The 16,277-nt window shown below is 44.0% G+C and overlaps 1 protein-coding gene across 3 annotated transcripts; it reads right to left on the bottom strand.

Annotated features, from left to right (window-relative positions):
• Positions 1–4,496: 4,496 nt before the first annotated feature.
• Positions 4,497–16,272, bottom strand: PLOD3 (procollagen-lysine,2-oxoglutarate 5-dioxygenase 3). 3 transcript variants are annotated; one of them, XM_044673318.1, is made up of 19 exons: positions 15,792–16,272; positions 15,035–15,126; positions 14,738–14,874; positions 13,451–13,614; positions 13,080–13,192; positions 12,789–12,852; positions 12,464–12,561; positions 11,836–11,937; positions 11,160–11,285; positions 10,510–10,631; positions 10,006–10,110; positions 9,718–9,843; positions 8,895–9,036; positions 8,502–8,615; positions 8,216–8,284; positions 7,773–7,877; positions 7,268–7,414; positions 5,644–5,769; positions 4,497–4,952 (listed from the first exon to the last, which is right to left on the bottom strand). In XM_044673318.1, exons 1-19 carry the CDS (start codon positions 15,982–15,984, stop codon positions 4,797–4,799), a joined length of 2,301 nt encoding a protein of 766 aa, XP_044529253.1. In that variant the 5' UTR covers positions 15,985–16,272; the 3' UTR covers positions 4,497–4,796. The 3 variants fall into 3 exon arrangements, with proteins under 3 accessions (XP_044529253.1, XP_044529254.1, XP_044529255.1); XM_044673319.1 differs by lacking the exon at positions 7,773–7,877; XM_044673320.1 differs by lacking the exons at positions 7,268–7,414; positions 7,773–7,877.
• Between the last annotated feature and the right edge of the window lie 5 nt (positions 16,273–16,277).

The following is a 16,277-nucleotide window of genomic DNA, read 5'->3' as shown; positions in this document are numbered from 1 at the left end:
CAGTTGTGAGAACCCAAATCCAAGCCCTCTCCCTCAGGTCCTTAGCCAAGCTGTCAAACCTGGCAGAAGCTGGGTTGGCTAAGGAACTTACCCTTTTTGATTCCAGTCCTGGGCAGTTAGACATAGGTTCACCTCAAACCCCTCTCCTATCCTCTCAAAAAACAATTAAACTATTTCCCTGTGTGTTTTATTCGTACCTTGAAGTTCTCATAGTGTGTGTATTTATTATACTCTGAGTTTATCCCTTGTCTAGATGGAACAGGGTGACAGTTAGGCCTAATTGTCACTTCTGTCAACAGTCATTTCCCCTAACAGTTAAACGTAGTTTCACTAACTTGTTAAGTCCCCACCTATTGTCCATTCCTGTCTCCTGCTCACCCTTCTGAACCCACATATAATATTTAAGTTAACTCCCCTGTTTTTCCCTATAAGAAAACCATAGGGCTAATATCACCACCAAATATGCTGTGAGAATGGGCCCACTACATGTATTGAACTTCACTGTCTTAGAAGATGAAAATCTACACAATGCCTATGAGGACAGTGAAATTCAGTCATGGAAAAAGAACTTTGGAGCCAAAGAAATAGAAGGCATGTGGTTTTCAGAGTCAGACAAACCCATCTTGCCTAGAAAGCTATGTATGCAATAGCATACATAGCAAAGGACACTATGGGACCCAGGGAGTAATAAATGTAGTTAGACGAATTTGGCTTGCACTGGGAATATCCTCACATGCAATCAAAGCCTGTCAGAAGTGCAAAACTTGTATGAAATTCAATCAGGGAGTGTTAAAAAATAAAGGTTTGGGAGGTCAACCTTTAGCTTACACACCATTTGAGTGCATACAAGTGGATTTCATCAACATGCCTTTTGGGGGTTAAGTGACTTGTCGAGGGTCACACAGCTAGGAAGTGTCTGAAGCCAGATTTGAACCTAGGACCTCCCATCTCTAGGACCTGGCTCTCAATCCACTGAGCTACCCAGCTGCCCCCTACTCTATTGCAAATATTAATAATATGGAAATGGGTCTTGACATGTAAAACCCAGTTGAATTGCTCTTTGGCTACAGGAGGGGGAAGGGAGGTGTGGAGGGAAAGAACATAAATCATGTAACCACGGAAAAAATACTACTAATTAATTAATTGAATAAAAAGAAAGTGCCCCTAAGCTGCATTTTTTTTTGGGGGGGTCAGGTATCTTTTTATTTTATTTAATATGTATGAAGAGACAGGGACAATAACACAGGGTAAGGGTGTGTGAAAAGAGCTGAGATCTTTACCAACAGAGTACCCTCACTCATGAAATTATGAATCGATAATGTCTTATTTATTATATATTTATTGTATATTATATTATATAATGTGTATTATATAGTATATATATTATATACTTTTTGTAAAAATAGTTTTGAACTCAAAGATCTTTTGGAAGAGTCTCAGCTACCTAAATCATACTTTGAAAACCCAATGAATGAAACTGGAGCTATTTACCCTACATAAGAAAAGACTGAGAAATGATATATCCAAGTATTTGAAGGCCTGTCACATGGAAAATGGATTATTCTCCTTGCTCAAAAACCATAACTTGTCCAGAGAAAGAACTGTGGGAGTAGAAACACAGAAGAAAAACAACTGCTTGATCACATGGTTCGATGGGGATATGATTGGGGATGTAGACTCCATTCACTCTAATGCAAATATTAATAATATGGAAATGGGTCTTGATCAATGACACATGTAAAACCCAGTGCTCATTGGCTACAGGAGGGGGGATGGGAGAAGGGAAGGGAAAGAACATGAATCATGTAACCATCGAAAAATATTCTAAATCAATTAATTAAATAAAAAATTTCAAATAAAAAAACCCCATAACTTGAGTATTGGGTGGAAGTTGTAAAGAGATACATTTAGACTTTGCTAGAGGAAATACTTGCTGGATCTATCCAAGAGCATAATTAACTGTCAGGAGGAAATAGGTTTCTCCACACTGTCAACCTTCAAGTAAAGGCTGGATGACCTCTTTCAGGGTATCATATGGAAGAGATTTTTTTTTTGTCAAGTATGGGTTGGTTGTCAAGCTTCTGAGGTCCCTTCCATTCTGAAATTTGGTGATCTCTAGTCCCTCTGTCCATTCTTATCTTCTGGAGTGACCCCTGCTGACTTCATTTTCTTCCCTTTACAGTCTTGAATCCCAGCCACTTCGTGCGCGACATCCCAGCTGTGCCACCTCAGCCGCTCCCACTCCGGGATCACGCAGCCGCCTCACGCCAGGACCAGGACCGGCAGTCCCCGCGCTGCCCACAACGTGCGCGCGCCCTCAACCTCCCTAAGCTGTATTTTAAAAGAAGATATGGTGGCAGGAGATGAGGTGTCAAGTCAAAGAACAAGCGATATGTCAGTTTGGCATGAATTTAGAATGCATTCTGGAAAGTAACGAGAACTAAAACTACATAGAAGTATTCACCCTCAAGAAGTTTACAGTCCAGTTTGGGAGAAAATATATGTCCCTAGGCTAAAATATCACCACCAGGCAATAAATGAGGTGGGGGCTAGGGGCAATAACTTCTGACCATTGAGGAATCATAGAAGAGGTGACCATCTGAATGGTGGTAGGAATTTTACCAGGTGGAGAGGAAGCAAAAGCAGAGATATTGAGAAAACACATGGCCTGTTATGGAGACAGTAGGTAGGTTGATATGACTACAGGGTTAGAGGGGCAGGGGAGGAAGGGAAGTAGCGAGATATGGTTGGATAGGTAAGTTGGGGGCCAGATGATGGTGGGCTCTGATTGCCAGACCAAGGAATAATATAAATTTTAATTAATAAACAATGGGTAGCCAGTCAAAGTTCTTGAACCTCTAGAGGAATGACATGAAAAAAGCCTTGTTTTAAGTAGATTAACTTAGTTATGTTTCCAAATGAAATCCTAATGAGGGTTTTTTGTTTGTTTTTAACAGCACAGAAGTAACCACAAGTTCTTAAACAGAATGCCAGTAGAACACAAAATCTCTGGAAGGGGCAGCAAGGTGGCTGAATGGAAGGAGACCCAGGCCTGGAGTTAGAAACTGGGCTGAAATCTGGTCTCAAACACATTCTAGCTGTGTGACCCTGGGCAAATCACTTAACCCCAATTGCCTAGTCCTTATTGCTCTTCTGCCTTGGAACTGATGTGAAATGTGGATTCTGAAAAAGAAAGTAAAGGGTTGATTTTGTTTTTTGTTTTTATCTCTCCAATCCTGCCAAGCTAAAAAGGTTTCAAATGTGAGCCTGATGACAGACTAAGTTGGGAAAAAAGAAGAATGAGACCTGAAATTAGAGCTCTAAGATATAGGTTTGAATATCAGTTACACTACTTTGATATTGTGTGATCTTGGACAAATCATTTCTCTCTTTGACCTTTAACTTCCAGATGGGTTAATGGGTTAATGATTATTGCATCTCTTCCCTCTATTATAGGCATCAATCAAAGCAATGCATGTAAAAGGTTTGGTAGATATTAACTTAATTTACTACCCACAGTGAAACCACAAATCCTTGAACTACTAAAGCATAAAATCAAGCCATGGTTTGCAGAATAGATTGGAGGAGATTCTAGAACCTTTAGAGTCTCCTTTTCTCTTTTCCTTTTTTTGGACATATAGGTGGCAGAGAGAACCAAGCCTGGTTTCAGAAAGACTCAAGTTCATGTGGGAGTAGAAATGATTGATCATATGGTTCAATTGGGGATATGATTGGGGATGTTGAGTTAAATGATCACTCTATTGCAAATAGTAATAATATGGAAATGGGTTTTGAACAACGATACATGTAAAACCCAGTGGAATTGCTCATTGGCTCTGGGAGGGGGGAGGGAAAGAACATGAAAGAACATGTAACCATTGGAAAATATTCTCAATTAATTAATTAATTAAAGAAAGAAAGACCCAAGTTCAAATTGACCTCAGACACTAACTGTGTAATCATGGGCACGTCACTTAACTCTGTTTACCACAATTCCTTCTTTGTAAAATGAGCTGGAGAAGGAAATGGCAAACCATTCTAGTATCTTTGCCATGAAAACCCCAAAAACAGTCACAAAGAGTCAGACATGACTGAAAATGGTTAAATGACAACCCCACTTCTTTTCCAAAGCTGCCTCAGGCCTTCCCTCTTTCTCTTCTGTCTACTTCCCTTTAGTGAATATCAGCCTTTCCCCATATTCAGTGATGTGTGGGGAGGGTGGAAAGTCATTAAGGGATAAAACTAAAACCTCAGGAAATTTAGAGCTAGAAGGGACTTTAGAAGCCCCCTCATTTTGCAGATGAGGAATCTGAAGCTCAGAGAATTTAAACATGTCCAGGGCTACACAGTATGTAACAGAGGCAGGATTTGAATATAAGTCATTGTACTCCAGTTCAATGCTCTTTCCACTACCACAAATAAGGATGAAGGTAAAGAATGGGATTTTCTTCCCAGCATGGGTGCATGGTTTTAACACATACATATGGACACAAGGATTACAAATCCTTATTTATTCAATAACTTATCACACAAGGAACCTCCTGCAAACTCTCTACCACTCTACCATTTGTGGCTGAGGAGAAAGAAGACAAGCATTCCAAGGGCTACCTGAGAGGGCCGTGTCAAGGCAAGGTAGACAGACACACATTGGACTGACAGAAAGGTACACAATAAACACACATCATGAAGCAGAACCCAGAGAAGTTCTCTGGTCCCCTCCCCTTAGCAATGAAGGGGACTGGGCCCAAGGCCCAAGAAGGCACAGTGGTGATAAGAGAAAGGAAAGTAGCTGACTGTCAGGGATCCACAAAAGACACCATGATGTATCGGGTGCCCTTTGTAGTGGGCAGCCCTTCGTGGTAGTGGGTGAGGCGCCCCGGGTGCAAAAGTCCCCAGCCTTTCCTTGGGGATGAGACAATGCAGTCATATCGCAGGAATCGGCAGCCTCCTCCCTAAATAAAGAGAAAACCCAGGAAGACAAGATGTCATGGCAGCTAAAGTCAGATTCCCTAGGATAAAGCTGGGATAGGGCGTGGACTTAAACTAGTAAGAGACTGAAGTGAGAAGAGGAAGATGAAGAAATTATAATAAAGAGAGATCTAAAAGAGAAAATAAGGGAGTGTGCATGTATGCCAAAGAAAGGAAATGGGAGACAAAAGGAAAGTGAGAAGTGAATGTGTATATAAAAATGAGAAAGAGAAGTTCTGGGAGTAGGTAAGTGGTTCAGTGCATTGAGAGCCATGCCTAGGAGGTCCTAGGTTCAGATCTGGCCTCAGATAATTCCTAGCTGTGTGACTCTGGGCAACCCCCATTTTCTAGCCCTTACTGCCGTTGGGCCTTGGAACCAATATACTGTGTTGATTATAAGATGGAAGGTAAGAATTTTTTAAGAAAAAAAGTAAAAAATAAAAGAGAAGAGGAAGGAAAGAAGGAAGGGAGGGAGGGAGGAAGGAAAAGAAAAAAGTGTAAAAAATGCTCTGAGGATTTTTTTTTTTTTGACATCTTATGTTTTTCAGTCCTGGGACTAGGGCATTACAATGTTCTTACGGGTATATTGGAGGATAGGAGAAGAGGTTTATTTCATTCGGTTCCCAGAAGGAGGAAGGGAAATCAACTGGGGAGGAAAACGGTATCCTTGCTCACCTCATAGTCGAGACCCTTGCTATTGAGTGCAATATTCAGGGTGAAAGTAGAAGAATCATGATGTGGTCTCAAGGATGGCTGCTCATCTGGCCGGTACCGGACCACAAAGTTCATCACTGCTCGGGTCTGGGGAAAGATAGAAGAAGATCATGGCCTGGGGTCTGGAATGATCTCATAGGTTCAAGCCAGAAGGACCACTGAGATGGATTTGGGAAGGAAGAGCAAGGGTAGGTTCTAGGAATCCTCAACTAGGACCTCTTCCTTCACTTTCAACAGACTTAATGCTATGACCAGGTAGTTGAAACTGGACCACTAGTGCCTCAAGGAAGCATCAGGTGGCACTATTCTTGCCAATGCTCAAAGAGAATGAAAGTTTATATCTTAAGGTTTATACTAAAATAGTCAGATGTAGACCATTCCAGCTTATCAAGCAACTCCATTCCCCTCTCTCAAATTCCCTCCCTCAGGCTGAATGAGGCATCATTTAGTTCCAGTTCTCCCCCTTCTTGAAACTGTCAATGTACAGTGTAGCTAGACCTCATCTGGACTGAAATAAGTGGATGATCAGTCTGGTTGTTGTTGTAGAGGTGAGATACCAAGATTGAGGGTATCCCACAATGAGGAGGCCCAGACAGACCTTCTCAGGGCTCAGTGCGCTTCTCAAACTCTTAGGTAGTTTGCAAAACAGTTCGAGAGTTTATTTTAAAACCAAGATAAATTGGAAGGGAGGATTAGGGATAGCATGCCCTAATCTAAAAGTTTCTAGCAAAACCAACCCCCTTTCTAAGACTCCCACAAAGGAATGTCTTCTGATCTTCCGGCTGCCTGTCTCTACATTGTCTGTCTAGAAAATCTCAGCTAACTAACTACCTGAGCTACTGATCCTCCCAGATAACATTTTGGTTAGATTTATAGTCTCTCAGAGCAGTTATGCTGATCCCTTTATTTCAGGGATCAAACCTCTTCAGGCTAGGGCCAAGATGGCTTCACGCCTATCTCAAAAACAGTTACTGGCTGGCTGGCAGGGATCTTCACAGCAGTTGGGAACACTCTCTCAGGACACAGGAACATAGTTGGATTCTGCTCTGGGTCCTTTTTTATAATAATGTCCCCTCATTCTTAGAACACAGCCTTTGGTTCCAGGGCATGTGGCACTGTCTTGCACATTGCTCTCTTTGCAAAATCTCTCTCTTACCTGTTTCTCTCCTTTCCTCATAATAGTGCCAACACATTAGTTATGGATCTGGTGGGGCAGGTACATGGCATGGCACAGCAGGCAAAGCCCTGGATTTAGTCTCAGAAGAAGTGGGAATCCTGGCTCTAAGACTTACCAGCTATGTGTTTCTGAACAAGTCATCTCTCTAAGCCTTAGGGCTATTGTGGGCACTTAATTCTCTGTAATTCCTGAGTATCATATAAAAGTGAGCAATTATTTGTTTTCTTAATAACCACCACCCCCATCCATGACAAAGGAACTGAAATCATAAATCACAATCCCTTAGTGAAAGATGTTGGAAGCTCACAGGGATCATGCAGGGAAAGGGACAGTTGATATTGAGATATGATGGGTGAATTAGAAAGATGGAGAAGTGAAGTATTTTCATGCCCTCTTGCATCATCCAACCTTCGTATGATACCCTGGAAATAGGTTTTCTGTCATGGGTCCTACATAGGTTCTCAGGAATTGTAGCCATTCATCTTCATAACCCAGCTGCTTCATATGAATATCCACAGTAGGCACATTCTCATATCCCCCTGCCAGCCTAAAGTCCTAAAAAGGAGAATTTGGGCACAAAGAAGTTGAATTACCTATACTTTCTCCTGGGAATACCCTATCCCCAGGAGGGAGTTCTTTAAGCCTTCCTTACCACTATTTGCCTTCCTCCAAAATGGCCATAGATCTTTTGGCCCCTGCCTAGAATCCTGTGTATCCCTTCATCTCCTGGGTTTGTATATCTTTTATCCCCTCCCTCTGCCCTCTCATTCATTCCCAAACCATCCCTAAATCCTACCCTCCCCTATCTTCTCCCTAGAATTCCTTCATCCTCTCCCTCTCTTCTACCCTCTACTTCACAGAATACTCAGTGTCACTTCTCCTGACTCTCCCTCTCCAAGTTATCCCATCCCACCTCATGCTTGCCACCAGACCACTGGCCAAAGTTCTCCATCTCTTCTACTAGCTCATCACACATCTGCTCCGACAACAATGGAAACCAGTACACATCTGGACATGGCTAAAGAGGCAGGGTTTGGGAGAGGGGAAGGAAAGAAACACAAAGCTCTGGAATCTTGATGATTGGACAAGGAGAAGGATCTGGGTGGAATGAGTCATTTTAGATCTGGTAGTTGGTGGAGAAACAAATAAAGGGATAAGGGGCAGTGCTAGGGGGATACAAGATAGAGGGGAAGAAGACTAGGAAAATAAAGTAACAAGGTCAGGGTGTGAACAGGAGTAGAATGACTACGTATTGGGCTCAGAGGTAGTAGTTGGGATACTCCCTAGGGTACTATGTTTTGGGGGAGAAGTCTGTTTGTTTGGGCAATTGGGGAATATTTCCTTAGATGGGCTTACCTGTTCCACCATGCCTTCTCCATCAAGTGCCCAAGTGTAGTTCTCATGGATATATTGCTCTTGCCAATCCTGCAGGCAGATCATGGAGGAAACATCACCAATTACCTCTCCACTCTCCAGTCCTAACAGGCTCTAATATCAGACACACTCAAGATTGTTCCATTCCTTCACTTTCCTCTGGGCCAGGGCGGTTATTCCCCTGAAAGATGGGATTTAGGGAAAGACCCTGAAAGATAACCACTTGGGCATCAAGAAGCTGGGGCAAAGGACTGGGTTCCTCCCTCACCAGAGGGTTGTCGAAGATTTGCCAAAGGTCAGGATACAGGTGGTCTGCTTTGTATCGGGCTGTGGACAAAAGTCGCCCAAATTCCTCCTGGTTACTGAGATGGAGGAAGATACCCTAGGGAAGAATAAAGAAGAGATGAAAAGAATTGGGAGTAGGAGTGTGTACTACTAGGTAGTACAGTGAATAGAATACCAAGCTCAGAATTGGGAGGACCTATGTTCAAATCTGCCTTCAGCCACATAACTAGCTATGTGACTCTGGGAAAGTTGCTTAATCTCCATTGCCTGGAACTTAATGCTGGAACTGATACTAAGACAGAGGGTAAGGATTAAAAAAAAGAATTGGGGAATGGGCCTCCCAGTCTCCACTGACCCCAGAGATCAAATTTCCTACCTTATCACGGATGGTCTTGCAGAAAGCCATGTCAGGATCACTCTCGCTACGGGAGAACACTTCTCTTTGGGGCAATTCCTTCCGAAGTGTCTCCCCTTTAATCAAATAGGCCTGGGATATATATGGTACGTTCCACACACCTCTGTGTATGTGTTGAAGAGGACAAGATTAGAATAATAATAAAGCTTATATAATGTTTTGTGGCTCTAAAGCATTTTGCATATGTTATTTTATTTGATAACTCATTTCCAAATCACTTTGGAGGTATACTTTGCTCACAGTACCATAGGGTAGGTAACACAAATATCTCCACTTTAAAGAGGAGGAAACAGGCCAAACAGGCTAACCAATTCCCTCAAGGTCATACATAAGAGAGCTAGAATGGAACCCAGGTGTCCTGATAACCCACACACTACATAATATACCATGTACTACATAGTACACCCTATCCAGATCAATAGTCTTCCATCCCTCTAGATACACCTTCTTTGGTCATCCCAGATCCATATCTGTATACTATGCATTCCTCAGCAGGGTTTGCCTTTGACTGCTTCCTGCTTCCCCAAATCTTGCTCCTCTGAGCTATAAACCACAAGGTGATGGAGTGTGAAGGGGAAGGTGTCTGGGAGACTAGTTAGGAGGCTATTTCAGTAGTCCAGTTGAGAATCAGTCAATAAATATTTATTATGCACCTACTATGCCCTCAATGGTGATAACTCAGTGGTGAACTAGAGTAGTGGCAGTATGAGTGCTGAGAAGGAGAAAGGTGCAAGAGATATAGTAGAAGATAAGGCAGGGATTCCTGCCACGGAAAAAGACTCACACTCGTTTCCTCTGCACCAGTTCTACGTAATCCTCCGATCGAGCATAGTACTCCTCAGGGCTCAGTGCTCCCCAGAAATTGGACCAGAGTTTCCCGTGTCGGGACAACATGGGAGCTATTACCTTCCTGGAGGGAAATGGAACAGGAAGATTGAGGTGAGCACTGGGCTGAAGAAATATGAGGGACCTGGAGTATCCCCTAGGAGTGGACATAAGGGGGTCTTCTTGAGAGGAGGAAAAGGATTTGAGAATCCCTTCAGAGATTGGGGGAGTGACTCAGCTAGGTGACCTGTTTTCTTCAATGAGGTTGCGTAGGGTCTGAGGGTTTGTGATGACGGCATCTGCATCCAGGCTAAAATAGAATTCACACTCAGAATCCTGACGACAGCTATCCCTGCAGAACAACAAATGGACTGGTCAGTCTTCTGATGCAAATCTCTCCTCCTACCTGCTTCCCACCCTGACTCCCAGTTGCTAGAAAAGAGCAGGAAATAAATAGATACAATCTACTATAAAATGAATCAGACAGAACTCTAGAAAGAATACTTACTAATGGAGAATGGATAATATAAGGAAAAGTATCTTCCCTAGACATCTCTGGCTATGTCCCTAACTACGCATAATTGGATTGGCTGAATTATAGAGCAGGATGGCATAGCACAGAGGTATGCCTGTGTTGGACAGTAGGGAGGCCGGAGGATGGCTGGGTTAATCTGTAATTCCAGATATGGCCAGGATATATAACAGGGGAATGATTAGGGAGGTATCACTTTGCCACTCCAGAATTACTCACATGGCCATGTCCCGGGCCTGGGATGGTGTCAAAGCCTCCTCTGGTCCAACAAGCTTCACAGCAAAGAAATGATCCTGAAGCTGAGGCCAAGCAGCTGCAATGTGGGGCTCATGGTGGACCTCCTAGGGTTGAGGGAAAGAAGGAAAAGATAGCAAAGATTGATATCAAGGAGCAAGAAAGATGAAGGAGATAGGAAATTCAAGAATGGGTGACTGTAAAGAAAAGACAAGGGAAGAAATTAGGAGAGAATGTCAGACAAGGGTTTAAGGAAGGCCTTTAGGGGGCACCTAGGTGACTTTGTAATTGAGAGCCAGGACTAGAGACAGGAGATCCTGGGTTCAAATTTGGCCTCAGACACTTCCTAGCTATGTGACCCTGGGCAAGTTACTTAACCCTACTGCCTAATTATTTCTGCTATTTTGCCTTAGAACCAATACAAAGTATTGATTCTAAAACAGAAGGTAAGGATTTTAAAAAAACCAATTGGGTCTTGATTTGAAACTGACAAATGCTGCTAGAGTTTGGGGATACAAATATAAAAGTTAACAGCCCCTGTCCTCAAGGAGCTTGCATTCTACTAGGGTTAAGTGATACATCTCAGGAGGTGATAAGTAGGAGGCAGTATGGAAACTGGAATGGGGTTATCTCACATTATTATGTAGGAAGAGTGAGATCTGTTCTGGTGGATAGTCAATGAGTAGCAGCCTCTGCAGGAATCGTGGCAGGAATGGAGTTGGCTGTTCCACAAACACAGACAGAAGCACCCGGGGGAAAGGCTGGTGTGGATGGAGCACATGAAGAAAGTTGTCACTGGGAAGCCTAGCTTATCAGTTCCCCATCCTCTACCCCTCCAGAGACAGACAAGATTTCCCTTAACCACACACCCCTACATATTTACAAGCCCGAAGTCCTAGGGCAAGGGGGAAGTTACCAAAGGAAGAAGAGACCAAAACCCTGTACTGTCTAGCAATAACCCTCTAACAAACACAACCAGCAGAAATGAGCTGGAGAAAACCCAGACACTCTGCTCCCTACCCTATCCTCCCCAGGAGCTCACTCCAACCCCACTAGCATCTAGAACAATGCTTTGAATACTGTAGGCAATTAATGTTTGTTACATTAAATTGAATCCTGGGGGGCAGATGGGAGGTTCTGGATTCAAATTTGACTTCAGACACTTCACTTGATCCCCACTGCCTAGTCCTTTACTGCTCTTCTGCCTTGGATTGGTTCCAATACACCAAAAATTAAACATTTTAATTCTACTTAACTCCTCCATACCATTTCACTTCCCCCTTCCCTTTCTCATCTTCACATCTTCCTCACCTGCCCCTCCTGGAGGTCTATCCGGTCACGGTCACAGAACCCACATCCCCCCTCTGGGGTCCAGCCATTAGGGATGTAGTTTCCCAAGTAATTCAGCTGGAGCTATTACAAGAGAAAAGAAAGTAAACATCTAAGTCCAGGAAGCTAAGGGGGTCAGGTATTTCACAGAAGTGGACACAAAGAGGTGAGGAAAGACATCAGCAAGGGGAATTAGAGGGACACTGCAGTCTCCTCAACTGTTCTCTACATCTTCTCTACTGAAATTAGGCAACACAATGAGTAAAGCATGGAACCTTAAAGCCTGGAAAAGTTGAGTTTGAATCCTACTTTACACAAATTCTAGCTATGTTCCTCTGGGCAAATCACAACTTCTGAAGCCTCAATTTCTTCATCTATTAGGTGAGGATAATAATACCACCAATCTCACAGGATTATTGTGAGGATCAAATGAGATACTATATCTATATAATTTTGCAAACCTTAAAGTATTATATAAATGTTAGCTATTGTTTGATGATGATGATAAGGGTCACCATGCAGGAATCCAGAATACAGGGGTACTACAACTCCTGGGATAGGGGGGTTCCTTAAGGATGTTAATAGGTCCATGGGACAGGAGAAAATGTACCTTGGTGGGTCCATTGCCATGGATCACAACAGGGAGTGTATCATAGGCCACATTCCGGATACGAACCTGATTCCGATCGAACTTTAATACCACCTCATCTAGGGGAAAGGAAGAAGCCAAGTTTCATACTTACCAACCTCAGGACTCATAATGATAAATTCCAAAAGACAAAATTTTTTAGGGGAGGGACTCCAATGCCAACACAGTTAGTTACATGAAGGACCCCTCTTAATTCTGGGATTTTCCCAAAGCAGGTGACCCAACTGCCCAATAAAGCCTTCCAATCACTAATTAATTTTAGTTGCTCCCCCTTCATTTTTCTGACCTAAGGCTCCATTGAGATTTTGAAAGATTCGAGATTTGTGATCCAAAGCCAAGCCAAGTTTTTCCTGGAGGGGTCAGAATAGGGAATATTAGTTCAAGGAATTCTCCCCCACCCCCAATTTCTTTCTTCCCATATTTCTTTCAACACTTCTTCACATTTTTCCAGCCTCCCAGATTTGTCTCCAGCTACATTATTTTCCCTCCCACTCCACCAGAAAGCTCAAACCACCCCCACCAGGAGATATCTCTTTTTCAAGGTATTTCAGACTTCTTCCCAATCCCCTTTCCTCACTCTGAGCTTGGAGTCCAGGTAGAGTCGAGTGTAGAACAACTGGTCATCGTCATCATCCTTGTATTTCCACTGACGAACAATATGATGGATAGTGGGGGCAAAGCCAATGAACCCTGTCCAGGTGGGGCAAATTTTGGAACCCTGGTGTCCAACCCTACTCCCCTGAGAGACCTGACTTTCTGGGCCAAGTCTCATTTCTAGGATTCCTAGGGGCCCAGTAACCTGCCTTCCCCATCCCTCAAATTCCTATCTATCCAGCCCATCTCACTCCAACCCTGTCCCATGTTGTTTGTCCTTCATTCCAATCCAGAGATTGACCTAGCCTCAGTAACCAAAGTGGTCCAGCTGCCTAAATCCTTCTGCATACTTACCTCCAGAATTGAGGAAACGTTTTCCATTCCCCACAGAGGGGTATCTTTCTGCTAGCCCCCACTCTGGCCAGCAGAAACTCTCAGCAGAAAAGAGCAAGCGGCTGCCACTCTGAAGGAATTTCCACAGCAACTCTTTGGGGCTCCCAGCTAGAAGCACATCATAACTGGGTGGAAGAAGAGATCATCTTATTAGAACCTCCTCATTCCCTAGTTGTCACCTTTGCCCATACATTTGGACTGATGGACCTAAAGTCAGAGAACCATCCCTGTATCTTTCTTGCCCTGAAACATCCTTCTGTTGCTTATAATACCCTTTTCCCATCAGTGAATTACTCCTGGAACTTCTATTTGAAGAAGTACCCTGTGAACCTTCTTACCCAGGAACATTCCTCTGCCTCTGTGGCCTCTTTCTCCAATCAGTGAGTTCCTTTCAGACTTCCATTTGAGAAAGGGCCCAAACCAGTCTTTGTCATTCTTCTCCTGACTTTCTAGACTTTGAAACCATATTTTCCTCCCTCAGCTCTCTTTTATATGTAGTTGTTTAATCATTTTCAGTAACATCCAACTCTTCACCTTTTGGGTATTCTTGGCAGATACTAGAGTGGTTTGCCATTTCCTCCTCCAGCTCATTTTACAGATGAGGAAACTAAAGGCAAATAGGGGTTATGTGACTTGCCTAGGGCCACATAGCTAGTAAGTGTCTGAGTCCAGATTTAAACTCAGGTTTTCTTGACTCAAGGCCAGTGCTCTATCCACCTTACTGCCCTTTTTTTATTACCTTCCCTACTTTAGAATGTAAGCTCCTTGACAGTAAGGATTATCTTTCTTTTTGCTTATATTTGTTTACTGAGTACTTAGCACAGTGGTATACCCCAAGTGCTTAATAAATGTTTGTTGACTTGTTGTTCAGTTGTTTCAATCATGACTGATTCTTCATCACCTCATGTAGGGTTTCCTTAGCAAAGATACTGGAGTGGCTCTCATTTCCTTCCCTAGCTCATTTTACAGAGGAGGAATTGAAACAAACTGGGTTAAGTGACTTGCCCAATGCTGTGACACTTGGTAAATGTAAATAGGACTTGTGCCATTTATTATGCTTCACTTCTTTGAGTCCCACTTTACAGATCTAAAAAAATGAGAGGGTTGAATGACCTTTTTTAATATCCACTTTCTGGCCCTAAACCTAAAATCTCATTATTTTGATTCTTTGCTCATTAAAGGGTCTATTCCAATGATCTTTCCCCTTCCTCACCCCCAACTCTATGAGTCATTCCCAGGTCTCTCTACCTGTCTACAAACATGATGACCATGTCCTTTCTTTCAGCATATTTCTCCATCTCCTTCTTCAGCCATCGAACCTTCTGACCTCCTCCAACTGTTCGAGCCACATCTCCTCCCTTCCATTCTTCTCCTAGGCCCAGTGTCTGTTGGAGGGAGAGAGAATGCCAGGAAGAAGAGGATTGTTGTTTTGGCCAGACAAACCCTGCTCCCCTCGAGGACCCAGACATGCAGTACACAGCTCTTCCAGCTTCCCTTCCTCAGCACAGCCTCCCAACTTCCCCAGCCGACCTGAGAGTTCCTCACCTGAACAGTGTAATTGAAAAACTTTGCAGACTGTAGGAACCTCAGATATCCTTCTGTTTCCTCTGTTGCAGCGGTGATCACCAGTAGTTTATCTGAAATTGTAAGCAGCGAATAAGGATCCTCCCGGCTAAAGAATACTCCAAGCCTTACACCCCTAACCCAAGGAAAAATAAGGTCATCAACCTAGTACTGGAAGAGACCTCAGAAATCATCCAAAGTCTTCATTTTACAGTTGAGAAAACTGAGACTCGGCAAGTTTAAAGCCCAAGATCACTTAATCCCCAAACCCCAACTCACAGATTAGTATGTATACCCAAATCCATTTCAGCCCTCCCAATTCCTTCTCAAACTCATTTCCTTTGGCCCCTAAACCCTTCCGGTGTCTGAAACTTTTATTAAACTATTCCATCTCAGCCTCTACTTCTGCCCTTTACCCTGACTCCTATTTCACATACAAGTAAAAATGTAGGGTGGGGAGCTGAGAAAAGAGAGATGTAACCGGAACAAAAAAGGGAGGCGACGTGTTTGTTACCTCCTTTCTAGATGAAAATAGAAGCCAGAGAAAACTGAGTTGAGACTGCCTTGCTTCTCAAACTTCGCACTCCTTTTCAACAGCCGCAGAGATTTGGGCCCCACCCTGGGGCTCGGGACCGAACGCCGGCCATGGCCCGCTCTCCCCCTCCCACCCCGTCCCAAACCCTTCCCGCTGCCTCCAGCTCCCCAGCTATGGCCCCTTCCGCACTCCTCGGTCACTAACCGGGATTGACGCGCTCGCCACTGCTGGGGCCAGCGGCACCATCCGCTACCGAGGCCGACGCTGAGGCCAAGATGCCGGGCGGTCCCTGCAGCTGCAGCGGTAGCAGCAGCAGCAGCAGCAACAGAGGTGACAGTCCCAGCTGGAGCAGGAGCCTGAACCTAAGCCAAAGACAAGGCGAGCCGGGGGCGCTCATGGCCGGGCGCGGACCGAGACTCAGAAGAAGACCGACAGCGGCAGGCGCACACCGGATCGGGCTACGAGAGGAGGTGGCTCTAGAGATCCCGTCTCCAGAAAGAGAGCATCGGGAAAGAGAAGGGAAGGGATATAGAGGGTTAGCTTCTGAGAGGGAGGGAGAAGGGGGTTCGAGAAGACCTGGAAAAAAAGACGTAACCCGAGGCGACGGAAACCGAAATCCAACTCTCAGACAAGGCGGGGATTGTGCTGGGGCTTGCAGGCGCTTTACTGGGGGCACGTCTAGGGAAGTGG

Source organism: Gracilinanus agilis, chromosome 4, assembly GCF_016433145.1.
Source record: "Gracilinanus agilis isolate LMUSP501 chromosome 4, AgileGrace, whole genome shotgun sequence".
NCBI classification, from domain to species: Eukaryota; Metazoa; Chordata; class Mammalia; order Didelphimorphia; family Didelphidae; genus Gracilinanus; species Gracilinanus agilis.
The sequence above is the reverse complement of the archived record's forward strand: the minus strand, read 5'-3'. Positions and strand labels throughout refer to the sequence as shown.

Excerpts from the sequence above, each read along its gene's own strand:
- PLOD3 (XM_044673318.1), bottom strand. The coding sequence starts at position 15,984 with ATGAGCGCCCCCGGCTCGCCTTGTCTTTGGCTTAGGTTCAGGCTCCTG. Across the intron at positions 14,875-15,034 it reads TTTTCAATTACACTGTTCAG|ACACTGGGCCTAGGAGAAGA; the intron begins GTGAGGAACTCT and ends TCCCTCCAACAG. Across the intron at positions 8,616-8,894 it reads GCAAGACCATCCGTGATAAG|GGTATCTTCCTCCATCTCAG; the intron begins GTAGGAAATTTG and ends ATTCTTCCCTAG.